Source organism: Plecotus auritus (genome assembly GCF_963455305.1).
Source record: "Plecotus auritus genome assembly, chromosome: 3".
NCBI classification, from domain to species: domain Eukaryota; kingdom Metazoa; phylum Chordata; class Mammalia; order Chiroptera; family Vespertilionidae; genus Plecotus; species Plecotus auritus.
This window is the reverse complement of record NC_137772.1, coordinates 148,305,827-148,323,955: the sequence shown is the minus strand read 5'-3', so window position 1 is coordinate 148,323,955 and position 18,129 is coordinate 148,305,827. Positions and strand designations below refer to the sequence as shown.

The 18,129-nt window shown below is 38.0% G+C and overlaps 1 protein-coding gene across 2 annotated transcripts; it reads left to right on the top strand.

Annotated features, from left to right (window-relative positions):
* Nucleotides 1-15,498: 15,498 nt before the first annotated feature.
* Nucleotides 15,499-17,830, top strand: MYF6 (myogenic factor 6). Of its 2 annotated transcripts, none has more exons than XM_080660104.1 (3): nt 15,499-16,248; nt 16,540-16,630; nt 16,857-17,830. In XM_080660104.1, the coding sequence occupies exons 1-3, from the start codon at nt 15,730-15,732 to the stop codon at nt 16,973-16,975; spliced, it is 729 nt and encodes a 242-aa protein (XP_080516230.1). In that variant the 5' UTR covers nt 15,499-15,729; the 3' UTR covers nt 16,976-17,830. The 2 variants fall into 2 exon arrangements, with proteins under 2 accessions (XP_080516230.1, XP_080516231.1); XM_080660105.1 differs by having other exon boundaries at nt 15,717-16,248; nt 16,921-17,480.
* The last annotated feature ends 299 nt before the right edge of the window (nt 17,831-18,129 follow it).

Below are 18,129 nucleotides of genomic sequence, written 5' to 3'. Positions count from 1 at the left end.
ACAAGCATGATAAGAGGAAAACTTTCCTTTCAGATATTAAAATGTTTTATTATCTAAATCAAGTTAAAGTGTATTACTTACATGAGAAGCAGTCAAGTTAAATGTATTATATGAGAAACAAGCAGCACCTCAATAAAACAGATACATTTTTCTAACATAGACCATCTTATAAGATTCTAGTATGTCAGTAAAGAAATATGACCCACCAATGGAGGAAATATATGCTATTCAGTAAATGATGTGAGGAAATTGGCTGCTGGAAAAAAAACAAAAACAAAAACATTTCACCATAACCCAAAATGAATTTTGGAGAAAAAAAATCTTAGTATGTTTCATAGCCTTGTTTCCTTTAAAAGCCATAAATAATTTTTCTTTCTCAAGTCACTCACCCAACTTCTAATGCCCAGTGCATCCTTCCACCCAGTGTGAGACATCTATATTTTCTCTATAATTTATAAAGATGTATGTCCCCCAAACAAAACCTGAAGTATAGACTAGTAGGCTACTTTAAGTAACTTTACGTCCCAATCCAATAAATTTAATTAAAGTAGCATATAACATAATCCCTTATAATTAGGAAAGATCTTATTTACATAACTGAATTTCCTGGAAAATAGTAGCTTATAATCTGGAACAAGCCACCTGATTCTTTGTTCCCACAATCCTCATCTCTGTTTATCAGAAGCAATTCAGTTTAACCAAAAAGCTCAGCCTCACTTTAATCTCTGGTAAGAATGTAATCCTTATCTAGGGAATTTTAGGGTGTATTCCTTCAATATTCCTGGATCAGCATCAAGAGAATTTTGCTGCAAATATCCAGGCCGGAGAATAGCTACTATTAACAAGCTGGAGTAGTGATTTCCATTCTTTTTTTTCTGATCATGGTCACTGAAAGGAATCCATCAAGATTTTGTGATGATTCCTAATCACTTATATGTGATGATTCCTAATCACGTTGGCTAGAAATATGACCATTTTGCTTTCAAGGTTTGGGCGTGAATTATAAAAGTCCGTAACATTAAGTCATTTGAAAGGAAAGCCTACTCTACTGAGTGTTCCATTAATATGTGTTCTTTCCTAAAAGGTTTTCTAAAGCCTGATTATTTCACTAGCACCTTATATGGATTACTGGGTTCATTTCAAAGTCCTCTTATACATGTTACTTACTGGTAAAATATTTTGATTACTATAAAGCCAAGACTTTATACAGAAGAAAGTTAAAAAATATGAAGAGGTGTGTTAAGGATTACTGTTTCCAGTGCTGGGTCCCATACTCTTGTTACAACCTTCAGGTACCAGGAGAGCCTGAACCAGCAGGGCTCAAGAGGTCAAAAGGTAGCAATACAGGTCAGCTTCTGCAATGTCCTGAGGAGTGCCCAAGGGTAAGGTAGCCACATGCCCTTCGGCTCTCCCATTGGGGTCAGCTGGGTGAAACAGTGACTCATTGACAGGGAGACCAGGAACATTAATACCTTCAAAGTCAGGTATTCAGAGGCAGGGTGACCAGGAACAAGTAACTCATCAATACTTGTTTAAAAATAAAATAAAAGGAGGAAAAATTATTAAAAACAAAAAGATGTGCTTTACCTTAAGGCATTTTGCTCAATCTAGTAATGCTAAGAATTTTAAATATTTCCAAAGTATGCTTTTATTTTCAAAATGTGATTTTTAAACACATTTCATTTATGTTTAAAATTTTTATATTTCAGTTACAGTTGACATTCAATATTATTTTGTATTAGTTCAGGTGTACAGCATAGTGGTTAGACAATCATAATCTTTACAAAGTGTTCTCCTCTCGATATTTTAGGTAACCCCCTGGCACCATACATAGTTATTACAATATTATTGACTACACTTCCTATTCTGTACCTTACATCCCTGGGGCTACTTTGTAGCCTGAACGGTCGGTATCATGCTCAGTGACATAAGTCAGATAGAGAAAAATAATACCATATTATTTCACTTATATATGAAACCAAAAGAGTGGAATAAATGAACAAACAAAATAAAAGGAGATTCATAGGTATAGAGAACAGACAGATGGTTACCAGAGGGGGGGGGGGAATTGGGGGACTGGGTGAGAAAGGTGAAAAGATTAAGAACTGTAAAATGCACTTTTTTTAAAGAGTTGATTTAAAGTGGTCAATTCTGAACTCAGAATGATTTCCCAGCCCCACTTTCCTGCTTCCAGCCTTTCCTTCTCCTCCCTCTGCTCTCCCTCTTTTCTTCCTGGCCTCTCTTGTAGTCCCTCTTCTCTCTCCACTGCCTGCCTTCACTCCAGATAGACTAGTAAAAACCCCAGAAAAGTCTTGCTGCCCACTTCTGAAGGTAGAGCCATATTACTGCACCCTCAGGAAATCTCACACTAATCTTATAAGGTCTTATAAGATCATGCTTCATTTTTCCTGTGGCTGAAGTTATTGCTAAGATAATGTATTTATAAAACTCTTTAAGTAACACACCATTGCCAAAAATAGTATTATAGTATTATCATATGTCCAAAAGCGGATTTTAATCATCACTTTAATCTTCAAAAGTTAACTTATTCCATGGAGAAGACTGGGATTTTCTTCAAAGTCAGGAAAAAATAAGCTTCCTCATGAAGTGAAATGGATAAGATTAAAGAAAAAAATTCTGTTATGGGAATTTTAGAAAGCTATATAAAATACCAAATCCTCAAAGTAGTAAAAATAAAGTTTGAAACCTAAGAAGTCTTAGCTATCTTAGAATAATACATAGAACATTAAGGCATTAATATCTTGAAATTATTTAGTTCTTAAAAAAAGTAATACATGTTCTTAGTGCTATTACATCATGACATATTATAAAATCTAAAAGATTAAACTACATAATTGATCTAAATAAAATGGTAAAAGGATATTAAAACAATCCAATTTCACTTATCACACATATTATTTTTAAGCATAACAACAAAAATTGCTATCTTTTGCAAACTTCACCTACAAAAGTTGCCAAGAATAGCACAACAGATTGGTAACATGCAAAGCAACCCCTGAGGCTTGCATTCTTTCTTTGTGATGTGATGTTTCTCACTAACCCAAAACAAAAACTGACACACAAGAAAAGAGCTTTTGCCATGGAAAAGTCATACCACTGCACGGTCCAACTTCATTTTAGTACAAAACAAATATACTCATCTGTAGCCATTTATTATTCATTTTTATGCTCTTAAATCCTCAAAGTGCTGGGGTCTCCCAATCACGAATAAAAATTATCAAGGTTGACCATATTTCACAAAGAGATACAACAGTCATTCTCTGTTTCCTGGGGTCTGTTACTGCTTTCAGGCTTGGCTCACTCAGAATATGCCCATATGTGCCTCCCGATCGGAGTGGGGGTGGGGGGGGAAGAAAATAAATAGATTTCTATAAGTTTGTAACTACGGATCTATTGGATCCACTCAGGTCAGGTGTGTGGAAGGTTCCAGGTTAGGAAAGGAAGCATTGGCACGGATTTACTGCCATCAAGACCATTAAGTCTTGGCAGAGAGAACTAATTGGCTGGGCTCTTTCCATGTTTAAAGAGGTCAAGCTAAAATTTCCCTCGATGAGAATGTGTAGTGAAGCAAGCGGCAAACAGCTCTAATGACTGCGACATACTTTAGGGCACTGGTGTTACATGGTCCTCGGAACACAGAAACAGGCTTCAACAAAGAGCCATATCAGAAAAGCTTTAACACTCTAAATCGCTACAACAGCTGAGTAGAGGAGAATAGTTCTACTGAGTGGAAATTAATGAACAAGCGTCAAAATGGACAGTTGGTGTCTATTCCTAGAGGATTTGGAAGTAAGAAGTGGAGTGAAGGAACCTTGTTAATAGAGCTCTTGTTTGTATGAAAAGAACATCGTACTTCACAAATATACATCACAGGAGTCATGCTTGTCACAATTCGCATTAGTCTGTGTTTAGCAGAAAAGAATACCTTATTAAGGGCTATGTAAGCAACTCAGTTTCTTGATCTCCAACAGCATGTGATCATCTGTTTTCTTGGACACAAATTTAGAAGGAAATTCTACCCTCAGCCAATGTGGTAATTCTTGGACCAAAATTCACCCACCATTTTGAGAAAAAAATGACTCTTTCAAACCCAAACTCTTCTGAGTGAGTTTAAAAAATATTTGGAACTAAATTATTTTAAATTCTAGCCTTTTTTATTAGTAGCACCATTGAAAACTAAGTCGTCTTTATTCTGTCAACTAATAAATGAATAGTAATAAAAGTAAATAAACACTTTTCCCTTGATTATTAAGTCTGACTAGAAGATAGTTAATATTGATTGAAAACTTAAAGTGCATTCCTTCTCTATCTTAGGAAGACATATTACAGGAATTTCTTAATAAAGACTTTCTTTATGAATGACTTACATAAAATAATCTGTTAATCCTTAGTGTAAATTACATCAATAAACCCAATATATCAAAAAATATATGGAAATTTAATTTGTTTCAGCATATGAAAATGATTAAAAATAAAATTTTTCTTCCAAAAGATCTAAAATTGCCTTTTTCCATGTGCTCACTTATAGAAATTGACAAGATCAGTATTTTTTTCTTTCTCTTATTTTATTGACCACAGTTGCATTTAGACATTTCAATAATTTCAAAAAAGCTACCCTAAAATATCTGACACCCAATTAGAAAAGACTCTCCTACTCCCAATCCACAATAGATACCACTACAAATCTCCATAGAAGACTAATAGAAGCATGCAATTTTATAAGCTCAAAAATGATTATGGTTCTCCTCTCCCTATAAGCTTACCAGTAGCCCCAATAGTCACAATATTTATACTTTTAGGTCTGTCCTACCAGTCATTCTCATCACAATTTGATCATGTCCTGACTTTCATGTTCATCAACTATCCAGATCCTGCCCATCTTTCTAGGTCTTTAAAGAAAACAACTTTTCCATGAGATCCTCTATGCATTCAAATAACCCTTCATTCATGCCATATTCCCAACATTAATCATTTTGGAATTTCACTGAATACTAATTTGTACTGTTGTATAACTGCTTCAGAAGTTACATCTCATACCTCTAAATAAGTTGTAAACTCTGTAAAGGCAAGCAATACACTGATCTTTCTAAATTTGACATAAAATTTTGCATAAAATAAAGGCATATTAAGAAACAGACAATGAACCCCCATATTCATAGCAGCACAATTTACCATAGCTAAGATTTGGAAATAGCCTAAGTGCCCATCAGCAGATGAGTGGATTAAAAAACTGTGGTACATATCTACACAATGGGATACTATGCTGTGGTAAAAAAGAAGGAATTCTTACCATTTGCAATCGCATGGATCGAACTGGAGAGCATTATGCTAAGCAAAATAAGTCAGTCAGAGAAAGATAAATTTCACATGATCTCACTCATTTGTGGAATATAATGAACAACATAAACTGATTAACAAAAACAGATCCAAAGACAGAGAAGCATTGATCAGACAGTCAAACCTCAGAGGGAATGTAGGGGAGGGTGGGGGTAAGGGGGAGAGATCAACCAAAGGATTTGTATGCATGCATATAAGTCTAACCAATGGACACAGACACCAGGGGGGTGAGGGCATGAGTGAGGGGGATGGGGGGACCATAGGGGGATAAGGACACTCATGTAATACCTTAATCAATAAAGAAAAAAAAATTAAAAAGAAAGAAACAGACAGAAAAAGAGAATGAGAATAAAAGGAGAATTTTAAAAACGTTTCATGTGGGGAAGAACTAAGAGTTTAATTGGAACTCTCTGAACCTTTTGCTCAAATTTTCTGTAAACCTAAAACTGCTCTTTTATTTATTTTTATTTTATTTTTTAATTAAAATTCTTTGGGTAACAATCTATAATAATAAAAGCATAATATGTTAATTAGACCAGACATCCTTCTGGATGACCTTCCAGATGAAGCTGGGGCTTCGAGGGAAGCCCAGGTCCTGGTGCAGAGGGAAGCCAGTGCCAGCAGCCGGGAGAAGGAAGGCCTACTCTTGCACAAATTTCGTGCATCGGGCCTCTAGTAGTTAATAAAATTACATAGGTTTCAAGTGAACAATTCTATGATACATTATCAGTATACTGCATTGTGTGCCCATGACCCAAAGTCAAATCATATTCTGTCACCATCTATTTGACCACTTTTATCCTTTCCTATCCCCATCACCATCCTTCCCTCCATTTAACATCATACTGTTGTCTGTGTCTATGAGTAAAACTGTTCCTTTAGAAAGTCTGTTAACAAAACATTTGAGAGGATGTATTTTTAAAATAAAAAAGTTATCTTGAATTTTTTAAAAAATATAATAAATACAGAATGCAGATGATGTGAAATAAACTTAGATCTATTGCTCAGTAGTTAATCATATCAATATTTGTAACATAACATGAAATCTAAAAATCCAGGAAGGATTGTAGTGATAGTTTTTCTTCAGCAAGTTCATAAACCTGTGGACTATAAGTTTGGTTTGAGGGCTATAAATAAGCCAACTTTCAAAAATAAGCCAAAAACAAGGGATGAACAGGGGCAACTAGAAATGAGAGGAAATTAAACTTTTATAAAGACAGATTTATATTACATAATTCAAACAAATTAGTTAAGAAACTAAAAACATCAAGAAATAGCACTTCTGCCCTAACCGGTTTTGCTCAGTGGATAGAGCATCGGCCTGCGGACTCAAGGGTCCCAGGTTCGATTCCGGTCAAGGGCATGTACCTTGGTTGCGGGCACATACCCGGTGGAGAGTGTGGAGGAGGCAGCTGATCAATGTTTCTCTCTCATCGATATTTCTAACTCTATCTCTCTCCCTTCCTCTCTGTAAAAAATCAATAAAATATATTAAAAAAAGAAATAGCACTTCTAGTTGACAAGCATATAAAAATTATACATTTTCTGTTACTTAAGAATATTCAATTATACCACAGAGAATAGAGGAGAAAACAAGGACAATAGATGAAACTAAATATAAAAGCAAATGTCTTGGAAAACACGTGAAACATAGATAAAGTAGGTGTAATCTATGCTTGTCAACACAGGAAGGAATTAATTAAGCATCAAATCATCAAATCCATCTGAAACACCCAATATTCAGGAGGTCATATATTGAACACTCATGGCTGCCCAACAGATTATAGGTAAATCATAGCCTTTGAGCAAAGATGTGTCATTAGAGATCAAAGCTAAAATCAACTACACCCTCATATTCCCAATTACTATGTCCGGATGTGAAAGCTGTGAAGGATGATAGGAAGAAAAAATTAATTCATTTGAAATATGGTGTTAGAGGAAGGCTCTACGGATACCCTGGACCACAAGAAAGGCAAACAAGTGGGTCCTAGAGCAAATCAAGCCTGAAACATTGCTGGAAGCAAAAATAACAAAACTAAAGTTGCCCTACTTCAGGCACATCATGAGAAGGCAGGTTTCTTAGACAAGACAATAATTCTGGGAACAAAAGAAGGCAGCAGGAAAAGAGGAAGACCAAATATGAGATGGATTGATTCCATGAAAGAAGCCATGGGAATGAGTCAACAGGAGCTGAGCAGGACTGTTGAGATCAGAATATTGTGGACATCACTCATTCATAGAATCTCCAGGAGTCAGAGCCAACTCAATAGCACATAGCTTTTGATTAGGAGTATATAGTATTGGTTCCAGACACCTTCTATCTGCTGAAATCCCTCACTTCTAGTCTTTGTGACTATTGTAAGTGGCATAGACTAAAGGGGAAGGGAGAAAAACAGGATATATGAGCATTGTATAACTCAAGACTTATTTAGTATGGTCTCTCTACCCAACTTTTGCCCTATCCTAAATAGGCTAAACTACTCCATCTTTTTTACTTTACTTCTTTTTAAAAAATTATTTTTATTTTTTAAAATATTTATTGTTAAAAGTATTACATATGTCCCACTTTTTCCCCCATTGACCTCTTCTAACCTGCCTCCACCTCCCTGCCCTGGGCTTTCCGCATCCTATTGCCTGTGTCCATGGGTTATACCTACATGCATACACATTCTTTGGTTGATCTCTTCCCACCCATCTACCTTCCCCCACCTTCCCCCTGAGATTTCACAGTCTGTTCCATGCTTCTATGTCTCTGGATCTATTTTGTTTGTCAGTTTATTTTGTTCATTGGATTCCACATATGAGTAAGATCATGTAATACTTGTCTTTCTCTGACTGGCTTATTTTGTGTTGCATCATATTCTCCAGGTCCTGCCTTGCTATATTACTGTATATATTTTTAAAAATGAAATAGAGCAAGGATTTCAAGCATTTTGATGAGAACATCAGTTTTGTGACTTCTGGGACAGACTGCCTGTACATGGAAAACACCAATGCATCATTATTTCCCAATGGGAAGTATGCAGGTCCAAATTTCACCCAACAGCTATCAACAGTGCCTCTCTTAGTCACTCTAGTAGAAAAATGTAACTTACTCTTCAGGTGAGCAAATAAATACTCAAAGGTCCTCTAAATTAGTTTACCCTAGATTTTTTTTTCACTGAAGACTATTCTTTTATTGGTTAGTAAAAGGAGGCTCAGAATAATTACTTTGTGATTATAGGAAATAGAATTTAGTTTATAAGCATGTGACCTTGGGCAAGTAGATTAATTTCTCTTTGCTTTGTTATTCTCTCTTTAAAATAAAGATAACTATATAACACACTTGGTAAAACATAAGGTAATGAGATCACTCCTTTTAAGCATTTCAGGGCCTGCTACATTTTCTTTTCAGTTAAATAATGACTACCAGATTACAAAATAAGACATTTATATTTTTTTATCTATATTCTAAAAGCACCAATTCTTGAATTTATATTGTCAAATGTCTTAAATCTCATAATGGTTTATACTTAAGTACTGAAAAATGAAAAATCTATTTATATGCTTTAATAAAAATATCACAATTATGTTGTGAAATTACATAGCAAGGCTTTACCAATTACATATAGCCCAGATGATAAAATCAGGGAAGCTAAAACTTAACATGATTATTTTTTTGTGTGACTAGTGATATGTAAAACATATAATGCATATACTTGCAAAGCTCCAGATTATATGCAATTAAACATATTATAACTTTTGGTACTTTTCTATCACTTATTATTATCAAAACTGACATCTATTGTTTGAAGGCAAAAATGTCTAAGCTTCTGAAAAAGTGTAAAATGTGTGTGTACATCTGATTAAACAACTTTTTTCCAAACTGTTAGAAAAACTTTTTATGGAATAAATGTGTTTGTACAGTGGTGACTATTTGTCACAGTAGGCTCTGACATAGGCATTAAAGCACCAACTATTTTAGACAATATGTCATAACCAGCCAGTTGGAGGGCAGTAACAAAATACTTGGCTAACCATTCTATACTAGAGACATCTGTTTAGCTTAGCAAGTTAGTAACACCAGACACTACTATAATTCGGATTATCTGAATATCACAATTCATTTAGTTCTTAAAAGATGTAAACAACAGTGAAAAATCATTTTATACATCTTAGACATTTAAACATTTGTAACATAAAATGTTTATGTAATATTTTAAGTGACAGAGCCAATATTGTATTATATTTATATTGCATTATATTTATATTTACATTTTTAAATCCTACAATACAAAATTTATATTTTATTTATATTATATTACATAAGAGTTTTGTTCATATAGTAAGCAAAAAACATGCAGAGTTTGATTTATTGAGGCAACATGTAGATGGGTGATTTTTTTCTTTTCTTCAATTGAAAGTTAAATAATATAGAGTATTTGCTGTGTTAACACTATTAAATGCTTCATTGACATTTTTTAATCTTTAAAACAACCTTATAAAGTAATAGTTTTTCCATTTTATGGATTAGTTAATTGAGACTTAGAGAAGTGATATAACTTGCCGAAGGTCAACTATTAGCAAGTGGCAGAACTGAACCTAAAATTTGGATTTAACACCAAACCCTGCATTTGTAATCACTGTAAGTTTTGTAAATAAGAAGTTTACATTATATAGCCTGCATTCTGCTCATAGTTCTTATTTGTGAATAGCATCTATTCTGTTTTTCTGGGAAGGAGGGTGATTTGCCTGGGATTTTCCCAGTTTTAGAGCACAAGGCGAGCCTCAGGGGCACCCATCCTAAGCAAACCTGTGGCAGTTGGTAACCCACCAGGAAGCAATACTTAACCTGAAAGATTCTACTGGTTCACAAATTTTACTCCCAAAATTCATAAACCTGAGTGAAAAGTAGGGGAGCCTGGGGAATTATGAAGAGGACTTCATTTTTTAAGCACCAAGGACTGTATCTCAGGTAGAAGAGCATTCATTGTCTCCTTCCCTGGAAATTATGTCTAGAAACTTAGAAATGAGCAGTAGCCTCTTTAAGTAGCATTTTGCAGCAGTACCGTCAACTACCGGTAAACACAGGTTTTTGTGGCAGTCACGTTCTCCCGATTGGAAGGGGATTAGGGGTGAGAGCAAAATACGTATTTCATGGAAGCTCTGAAGAGCAGCCCGCTGGTTCCTCCATGAAACTAGTGATTTAAATCATCACCTGATTTCTTTGGAACTGTTTTTTTTTTTTAATATATTTTATTGATATTTTACAGAGAGGAAGGGAGAGGGATAGAGAGTTAGAAACATCGATGAGAGAGAAACATCGATCAGCTGCCTCCTGCACACCCCCTACTGGGGATGTGCCCGCAACCAAGGTACATGCCCTTGACTGGAATCGAACCTGGGACCCTTCAGTCCACAGGCCGACGCTCTATCCACTGAGCCAAACCAGCTAGGACTGGAACTGTTTTTAAAGGGCTGCTCCGCGGCATCCTCGTTTCTCTGTATCACTTCTCATGGCCGCCATCTGGAGATTGCCAAGGCTTGGTCTTTAAAATCTTTCCTTTTCCTCTGCTTGGTTTGTGCTCCTCCCCCAGCTCCTCTGAAGTGACTGGCATGCTCTGTGGGTCTAAGTGCAAACCTATTTTTACCACGGTGTTTGGGAATCTCTGGGCACAAACTCTCTGCCGATTAGGTAAATTACAGGTGCACAGGTTCTTGTTACTCATTTAGCTACCACCAGTTTAAAGCATTAATCTGACTCTTCTGAATTTTCCCTTTCAGGCAGCGGGGCTTCCTTCACCTTCCATTGAGACACTCACTGGCCTTCCTAGTTGATCCTTTCTCTATCTGGAGGGTGGACTAGGTTCTTCTCATTTTCTTTTTCTCCTCTCCCGAGCTCCCTCTTTATTCTACCCTTTCCTCTCTTCTCTCTTTTTTCAATACTGGAATGTTCTGTGAGTCTAAGTGCAAACCTATTTTTACCACAGTGTTTGGAAATCTCTGGGCACAAACTGTCTGCAGATTAGGTAAATTGCAGTATCATCATTTTCCTGTCTGTCCCCCAGTCCTACTTTCTCAGCTATAATTGAAACTGCTTTCTTTGAACACAACTATGCAACAATATAGTCATATCCCTTAGACCTAACCCACAAAAATATCTTCACCAGTTGATATAACAAGCCCTCACCCATGTCTATTTCCTCCTTGAGCTTCCTCTTACTGTCACCTTCTCAATCTCCAGGTTTGCTATGAAGCTTCAACTTGCTCCCTAGAAATACCAACCCAACATCTCAGTAACTTCTATCTCCAATCATCTTTTCCCAAGCTTCCCATTCATGACAAACTCTTCATGGTTATACACTCGGGTAGAACCACATTCCTTTCCATTCCCAGCTCAGTTATTTCTTTGTGTGATTTTTAAATTAATGTCTGTCCTCCAGTAAACTGGAAATATGTTAAGGGTAAAATATGTGAAACACTATGATTTAAGTCATTAGTTTCAATATTTTCACTTCCATTATAACATTAACAAATAAATCCCTAAATTTATTTTAAACATCAGTGTCGCCAAATGTAGGTTTTTCAGTTAATTCACTATGGCTATTTCAATAAGAGGCCTTATGAATTGAGTAGGAGAAGAATGGAAATTCACATTTGTTGAGTTATTTCATGTCATGGACTCAACATACATTATTACACAATACATTATATACAACACAACAAGCCTATGATGTATGTATTACATATGCCATATGATCTCTTATAAAATGAGGCTTCAAACATATAAGAACGGCTAGAACTGCAATTCTGTCTTACTCCAGAGCTCTGTTTTTCTATCACATACACCACTTGCCCCAAGGCTCAGAGCTAAAATCCACCAGAGTGAAAGAGTCATAATCCTTTCCCTCCCACTCCTTCTCAAGGAGAGAACTGGACATACTCAATCTTTTATGAAGATGATAGAAAGAAAATTCATTTACAAATACCTAAGTGTAAAGTAAGAACAATGGGGTGGCAAACTATTTGAAAACTCAATCACTAACCTGCTTTTAGATTTGTCAAGTAATTTGTTAAAACAATATTATTGTTCTCTTATTATTATTTACTTTTTTCCATAATTATTAAACATATAATTTGAATTATTTAAAGCCTGGGGGATTTCAGTTTTCATAAACCTGTTTTGACCACTTGTCAAGGTTTGTGGCTTCCAAGCTCTTCTGAGAAATAATGTAATTGCAATTACAGACATCTCATATTTTGCAAACAATTGGAGTTCCAAGAGTTCACTAGTTCACTTGGAATCACTGCATATTTTCCCATTACCTAATCTAATAAAGGATGGTTAATTCCCAAGCTGGCATTTCCTTTTTCTCTCTTCCCACTCCCACCCCAAAACAACAACAACAGAGAAGTGTAGACCAAAATGAACAACAACATTAATTTTACAAATTCTACAAAATGTTGAAAAGGAGCTTTGTAATTTGATAAGAAATGATCATTTGATAGTGAAGGTTGAAATGCCTGAGAGGTTATTCTTGACCAGCACCTCAAAGATTTTTTCTACTTTTTTCTAGAATCTTCTCTTGCTGCATTTTGAACTCACTATTTCTCAAGTGGAAACACTTGAATGAGGGAAAAATAAAGGAGAAAGAGCACACTTTCCTATTCTTTAGCAGCTCATGATGTACAGACTCTCACATCTATCCAATACCTCTTAAAATCAGTGGTGAGTCTAAGAATGATACCACCTTAAATGTTATATCTATTATCCAAGCAACAAAATTCCTTAGTAGCAATATTTTTCTTATCTCAGTTTTTTTCTCTATATCTAAGAAAGTAATAAAAAGTACTTTCATAGAGTATGCAACATTTTTAAGTGATTTCACATTTTTTAAATGTCATATTTATTCCGGTCTTTGAGAGTATGATATCTTTTGTCATTGTATCAATTTTATAGATTAAAAAATTGGGAATTTGAGGTGTTAGAATTGACTAAACCCTCACAGGCCCCAAAAGATTAAAATCTAGGCCATCCATATCCCAGTTCCAGGGCTATTTCTCCTCCACACCCTTTTTTTTTATATATATGTCGTTGTCAATTTCACCCACCCTTCTACATCCAAACTCCACAAGAAAAGTGATCATTTTTCACCTCTTTATCTGTAGTATCCAGGACACTGTCTGGCACTTTGTAGGTACCCCAAAAATGTTGAATAAATGAATTTCATTTATTATTATCTTAGTAATCTTTGCAACTATGCTATGTAATTATATTGGTTAAACACTCCTTTTTAAGTTATCTTTACATTATAAAATGCTGCATAAGAGTGTGGTTAAGAGCACAGGGTAACTTTCCATAATGGATGTTTGTCCTGTGTTGTTGGAGCCTCCAATCTGCAGTCTTAACTGCTGACATTACCGCAACCAGGGCGCTGGCGGAAATAGGAGAAACTGTCACAAAATACATATCTTATTATTCTTCTTCTTACCTATGCTCCTGCTTTTACAAAAAAAAATAGATTCATTCTTAAATTTGATAAGGAATTATTTGGCTGCACAACAACAAAAACATAAAAACAGCCCCAAATGTCAACCTAACACCTGTGGCTCAATACAAAGAGACTGAATAATTATCTTTTGAATAAGCGACTTGGCTGGAAAATGTAGCTAGTTCCTACATTGTCTGACCATTGATTCCTGGCACTGTCTTCACTCTATTCATTTTTAAAAAATGAAGTCATATTGAACATAGCCTATAATTATCACTGCTTGGTTTCCATCTAGTTTTTCAGGCACTGACTATACAGGCCCAAACCAAAGATGATTCTCATTTCAAAGGCCACTTAGAGGTGGAATGGGTCCTTCCAGAACTCTAAGGGGAAAAAGAAAGAAAAGGAAAGGAATAAGAGAAAAGAAAAAAGAAATGAAAGGAATAAAAAGAAAAGAAAAAAAAGAGGAAGGAAAGGATACAATAACAAATGAGAAAAAAAGAACAGAAAAGACTCTGCAATAGCTGTGCTTTATTTCCTTCATAAGAAATGGTCTGAGCCCTGACATAGCCTTATGCACTAATGCTTATCAAGCAGTTAATATAGGCTATAGGCTTCACATGCCTATCATGTGATGAAACCCTCGCCAGAATTCTGTTAAGCAACTGCTATTATCTTGAAGAAATTGAGATCTAATGCTTACCTATGCACACATAAATAGAAATGAACTAAGCTAGGACTTCAAGGGAGTCCTTCTAATCTAGGGCCTCTTCGCTTCATCCCGATATTGTGCTGCCTTCCAGCCACCATACTTGTGTGTATTGGACCATAGGGAAGCAGTAATTAAAGTTCTATTGCCTTCCTGGTGCTCCAGTGGCTGCCTTTCTCATCTGGATCCTAGGAAACCACTGATTTGGAGTCAGTGGACGGCGAGCACACCAAGGCAAAAACTGTAGAACAGGAGCCATAACAGAGGCACCTTGGAGTGGGGGCCACAATGAGTCTTGAAACCTCATCTAGTTTTAGTGAAAGTCTTGTTTCCACTAAAAACTGTCTTTAAATAGGTTATTACATGTATTGCATTCGCATCCTCTGTTCCACCCCTTACCTCATAGGTACTGCTGTTGCCACCATGGAGGGGTACAGAATTCAGATGTTAGTTGCCACCCCTCCAAAAAAAAAAAAAAAAAGATAACAAAGGAAGGAATCTGAGCACCTTCCAACCACCCGCTCCAGCTCCCAAACCATCTAACTGCCTTATTAAAAGAGAGGAAAGAGATTTACCTGCTGCTACTGAGGCCGCAGCCTGAAAGTCATGCAAACCCTTTGAAGGACGGTAATGGTTTTAATCACAGGAATAGCATCTTTTTGACGGACAGGAGAGAAAAGAACTGAACCACTCTGCAAATATTAACCAGGCTATTTTGGAGCAATGGCTATTGCCTTTGAAATCTTTCATCATGGAACTATACTTAGAATTCAGATGAGCCTGGGGGAGGGGAATGGGGCAGTGTTAATCCCCAGTTGTTTTGAAGTTGTACTGTAAGCAGGTTAGCATTTAAACTGCCCCAAATGGAAGCATTGGATTCGGTGTTTAAATCGTGGTATTCTCTCTGTGAATTTTGTTTTAACCTGGTCTGCATATAGATTGTCACATCATTCTGGAGGTGACACTTCTCAGTTTTCCTTCAAACTAGATGTTCTAGGGAGCACTGGCTGTAACCACATTGGGAGACTGATGCTCCATGACAGCTAAAAGTTGGATTGAGTTTCAGAGCTACTATATATAAAGCTGGGGTGACTTATGTCACCGCACTAATTAAATGCCATCTGGGTGGTTCCTCTGGGTTTTTGAGCCCATCACCCAGTTCAGACTGAGTCAGAGGCCAAGGAGGAGAACATGATGATGGACCTTTTTGAAACTGGCTCCTATTTCTTTTACTTGGACGGGGAAAATGTTACCCTGCAGCCATTAGAAGTGGCAGAGGGCTCTCCTTTGTATCCAGGGAGCGATGGTACCCTATCCCCCTGCCAGGACCAAATGCCCCCGGAAGCTGGGAGCGACAGCAGCGGGGAGGAACACGTCCTGGCGCCCCCAGGCCTACAGCCTCCCCACTGTCCGGGCCAATGCCTCATCTGGGCTTGCAAGACCTGCAAGAGAAAATCTGCCCCCACCGACAGACGGAAAGCCGCCACCCTGCGCGAGAGGAGGCGGCTAAAGAAAATCAACGAGGCCTTCGAGGCTCTGAAGCGAAGGACTGTGGCCAACCCCAACCAGAGGCTGCCCAAGGTGGAGATTCTGCGGAGCGCCATCAGCTACATTGAGCGGCTGCAGGACCTGCTGCACAGGCTGGATCAGCAGGAGAAAATGCAGGAGCTGGGGGTGGACCCCTTTAACTACAGACCCAAACAAGAGAATGTAAGGCCAAATGCTGCCCAGGCAGGGGAATACATCCAGAGTCTGATTAGACGCTTCCCCTGGGGCTTTACCATCCAGCTGCTTGGTCTCTTTTCCCGGCCCCTTCCTCGCCCGCCCCTCTAGCTCCCTCTCTAACGAACCCCCAGTGACCCCTGGACACGGAGTGCCTGCAATAGGCCGGAAATGCGCACCCGGCCTGGCCCGAGGAAGCAGGGGAGACATCCCCTCAAAGGCACCCCCATCCCGGAACCGATGTTTATTTTCTAATCTGCTGCCTTGGTTTTTCTCCAGCTCGAGGGTGCGGATTTCCTGCGCACCTGCAGCTCCCAGTGGCCAAGTGTTTCGGATCATTCCAGGGGGCTCGTGATCACTGCCAAGGAAGGTAAGTGAAAGAAGGGGCGCTGGCTGCGCTGCGCTAGGGAACACCCCGGGAGGGGGCTGGCTGCTCGCGCCGGGCGGACAAGGCTCAGGGACGCGCCCTGGGAGAAGTGCGCTTCTTTCGCGCGGGGACCCTGTGCTCCCTGGTTGCCTCGGAGGCCTGGAGCAGGGCGCCGAGCTGCCTCTTCTGCCTTCCTTGGCTGCTATGTCTGTGTGTTTTCTGTGCTCAGGAGGGGCAAGCATTGATTCCTCGGCCTCAAGCAGCCTTCGGTGCCTTTCTTCCATCGTGGACAGTATTTCCTCGGAGGAGCGTAAACTCCCCTGCGTGGAGGAGGTGGTGGAGAAGTAACTTGGAGCTGGCGTTTTGGATGATCACCGCGGCAGGAGGATCCCACCCTCCCTCCTTCTTCTGATCCTTTGGATTAGTTCACATTACATTCATGTTTAGGAGCCCAGACTGCAGAAGTTTATGAAAGGGAAGGAAACACAAAAAAACTTCGAAATTGTTGTGCACGCTCAGGTGCCTTTTGGCTTTGGGCTTTAATTTTTTGGAGCAGCGAGTGGCTTAGGTCTAGCAGCCTTACTTTGCTACTGTTTGGTTGGTTTTATAATATATTTACTTTTATTACGGTGATTCTTTTGTGCCATGATCCAAAGAAGTTCATTCCTGTCTAAAACAAAGTGGGAACGTTGCATTTAAATGTTAGGGGTATCGAATGTATATTTGTAAATAATCTTAGTACTTTCATTTTGTATGTAAACCTAAGAAATATATATTGTAAAGTAACAGACATACTATATATACAATGTGAGAGGATCCTGGTATTGTAATATTAAAAAATGAGTTTCTGTATGAATAAAGTTGGTCCTATTTTGATTCAGCGGAAAAAAAATATGCTTGAGGAAGATAGAGAGCCGCATTTTAATTTAGACATCACACCAGCCCATTTATCTGGGTGATTTCTAAAAGGCTTATTTAAAGGGAGGAAAATGGGTTGTTTTTCTATGTCTGAATTAAACTGTTTCCTTTCCTATACGTGAGGAATATCCAGGAGGAAATTGTCCTTTTTTTTCTTGTATCAGCATACTTTCCCTTTCTCTTTCTGTCCTGTGCCTGGAGCTCTGGGTGAGATTTGCTTACCCAAAGTTAACCACTGACTTTTCAATCCAGTAAAATCTCATTGTTGCAAGAAATTGCCACACAAAAACTCTTTGCTTATTTTTCTAAAAGATCTTCAGCTAATTTAGGCCAAATGACTTTCCCTCTTTGACTTTCTCCAGCCCTGGGGCCCTTGAATAAAAAGCATTGACCTGGAGTCCCCCGGGGGGCCGCACTGCCAGGTCTCAGGGGCCCTCCCCAGTTTTCTTGAACTGAGCTGGTGGCTAGGAGACTGGACTACCCTCACGGCCTTGTGTGGCCTGGGTTAGTTTTCCAACTAGAAAGAGAAAAGGAGACAGTCTGCTGAGGTGGGGTGGGTTTTGTAGAGGAAGGGTTGCTTCAAG

Excerpts from the sequence above, each read along its gene's own strand:
- MYF6 (XM_080660104.1), top strand. The coding sequence starts at position 15,730 with ATGATGATGGACCTTTTTGAAACTGGCTCCTATTTCTTTTACTTGGAC. Across the intron at positions 16,249-16,539 it reads ACAGACCCAAACAAGAGAAT|CTCGAGGGTGCGGATTTCCT; the intron begins GTAAGGCCAAAT and ends GTTTTTCTCCAG. Across the intron at positions 16,631-16,856 it reads CGTGATCACTGCCAAGGAAG|GAGGGGCAAGCATTGATTCC; the intron begins GTAAGTGAAAGA and ends TTCTGTGCTCAG.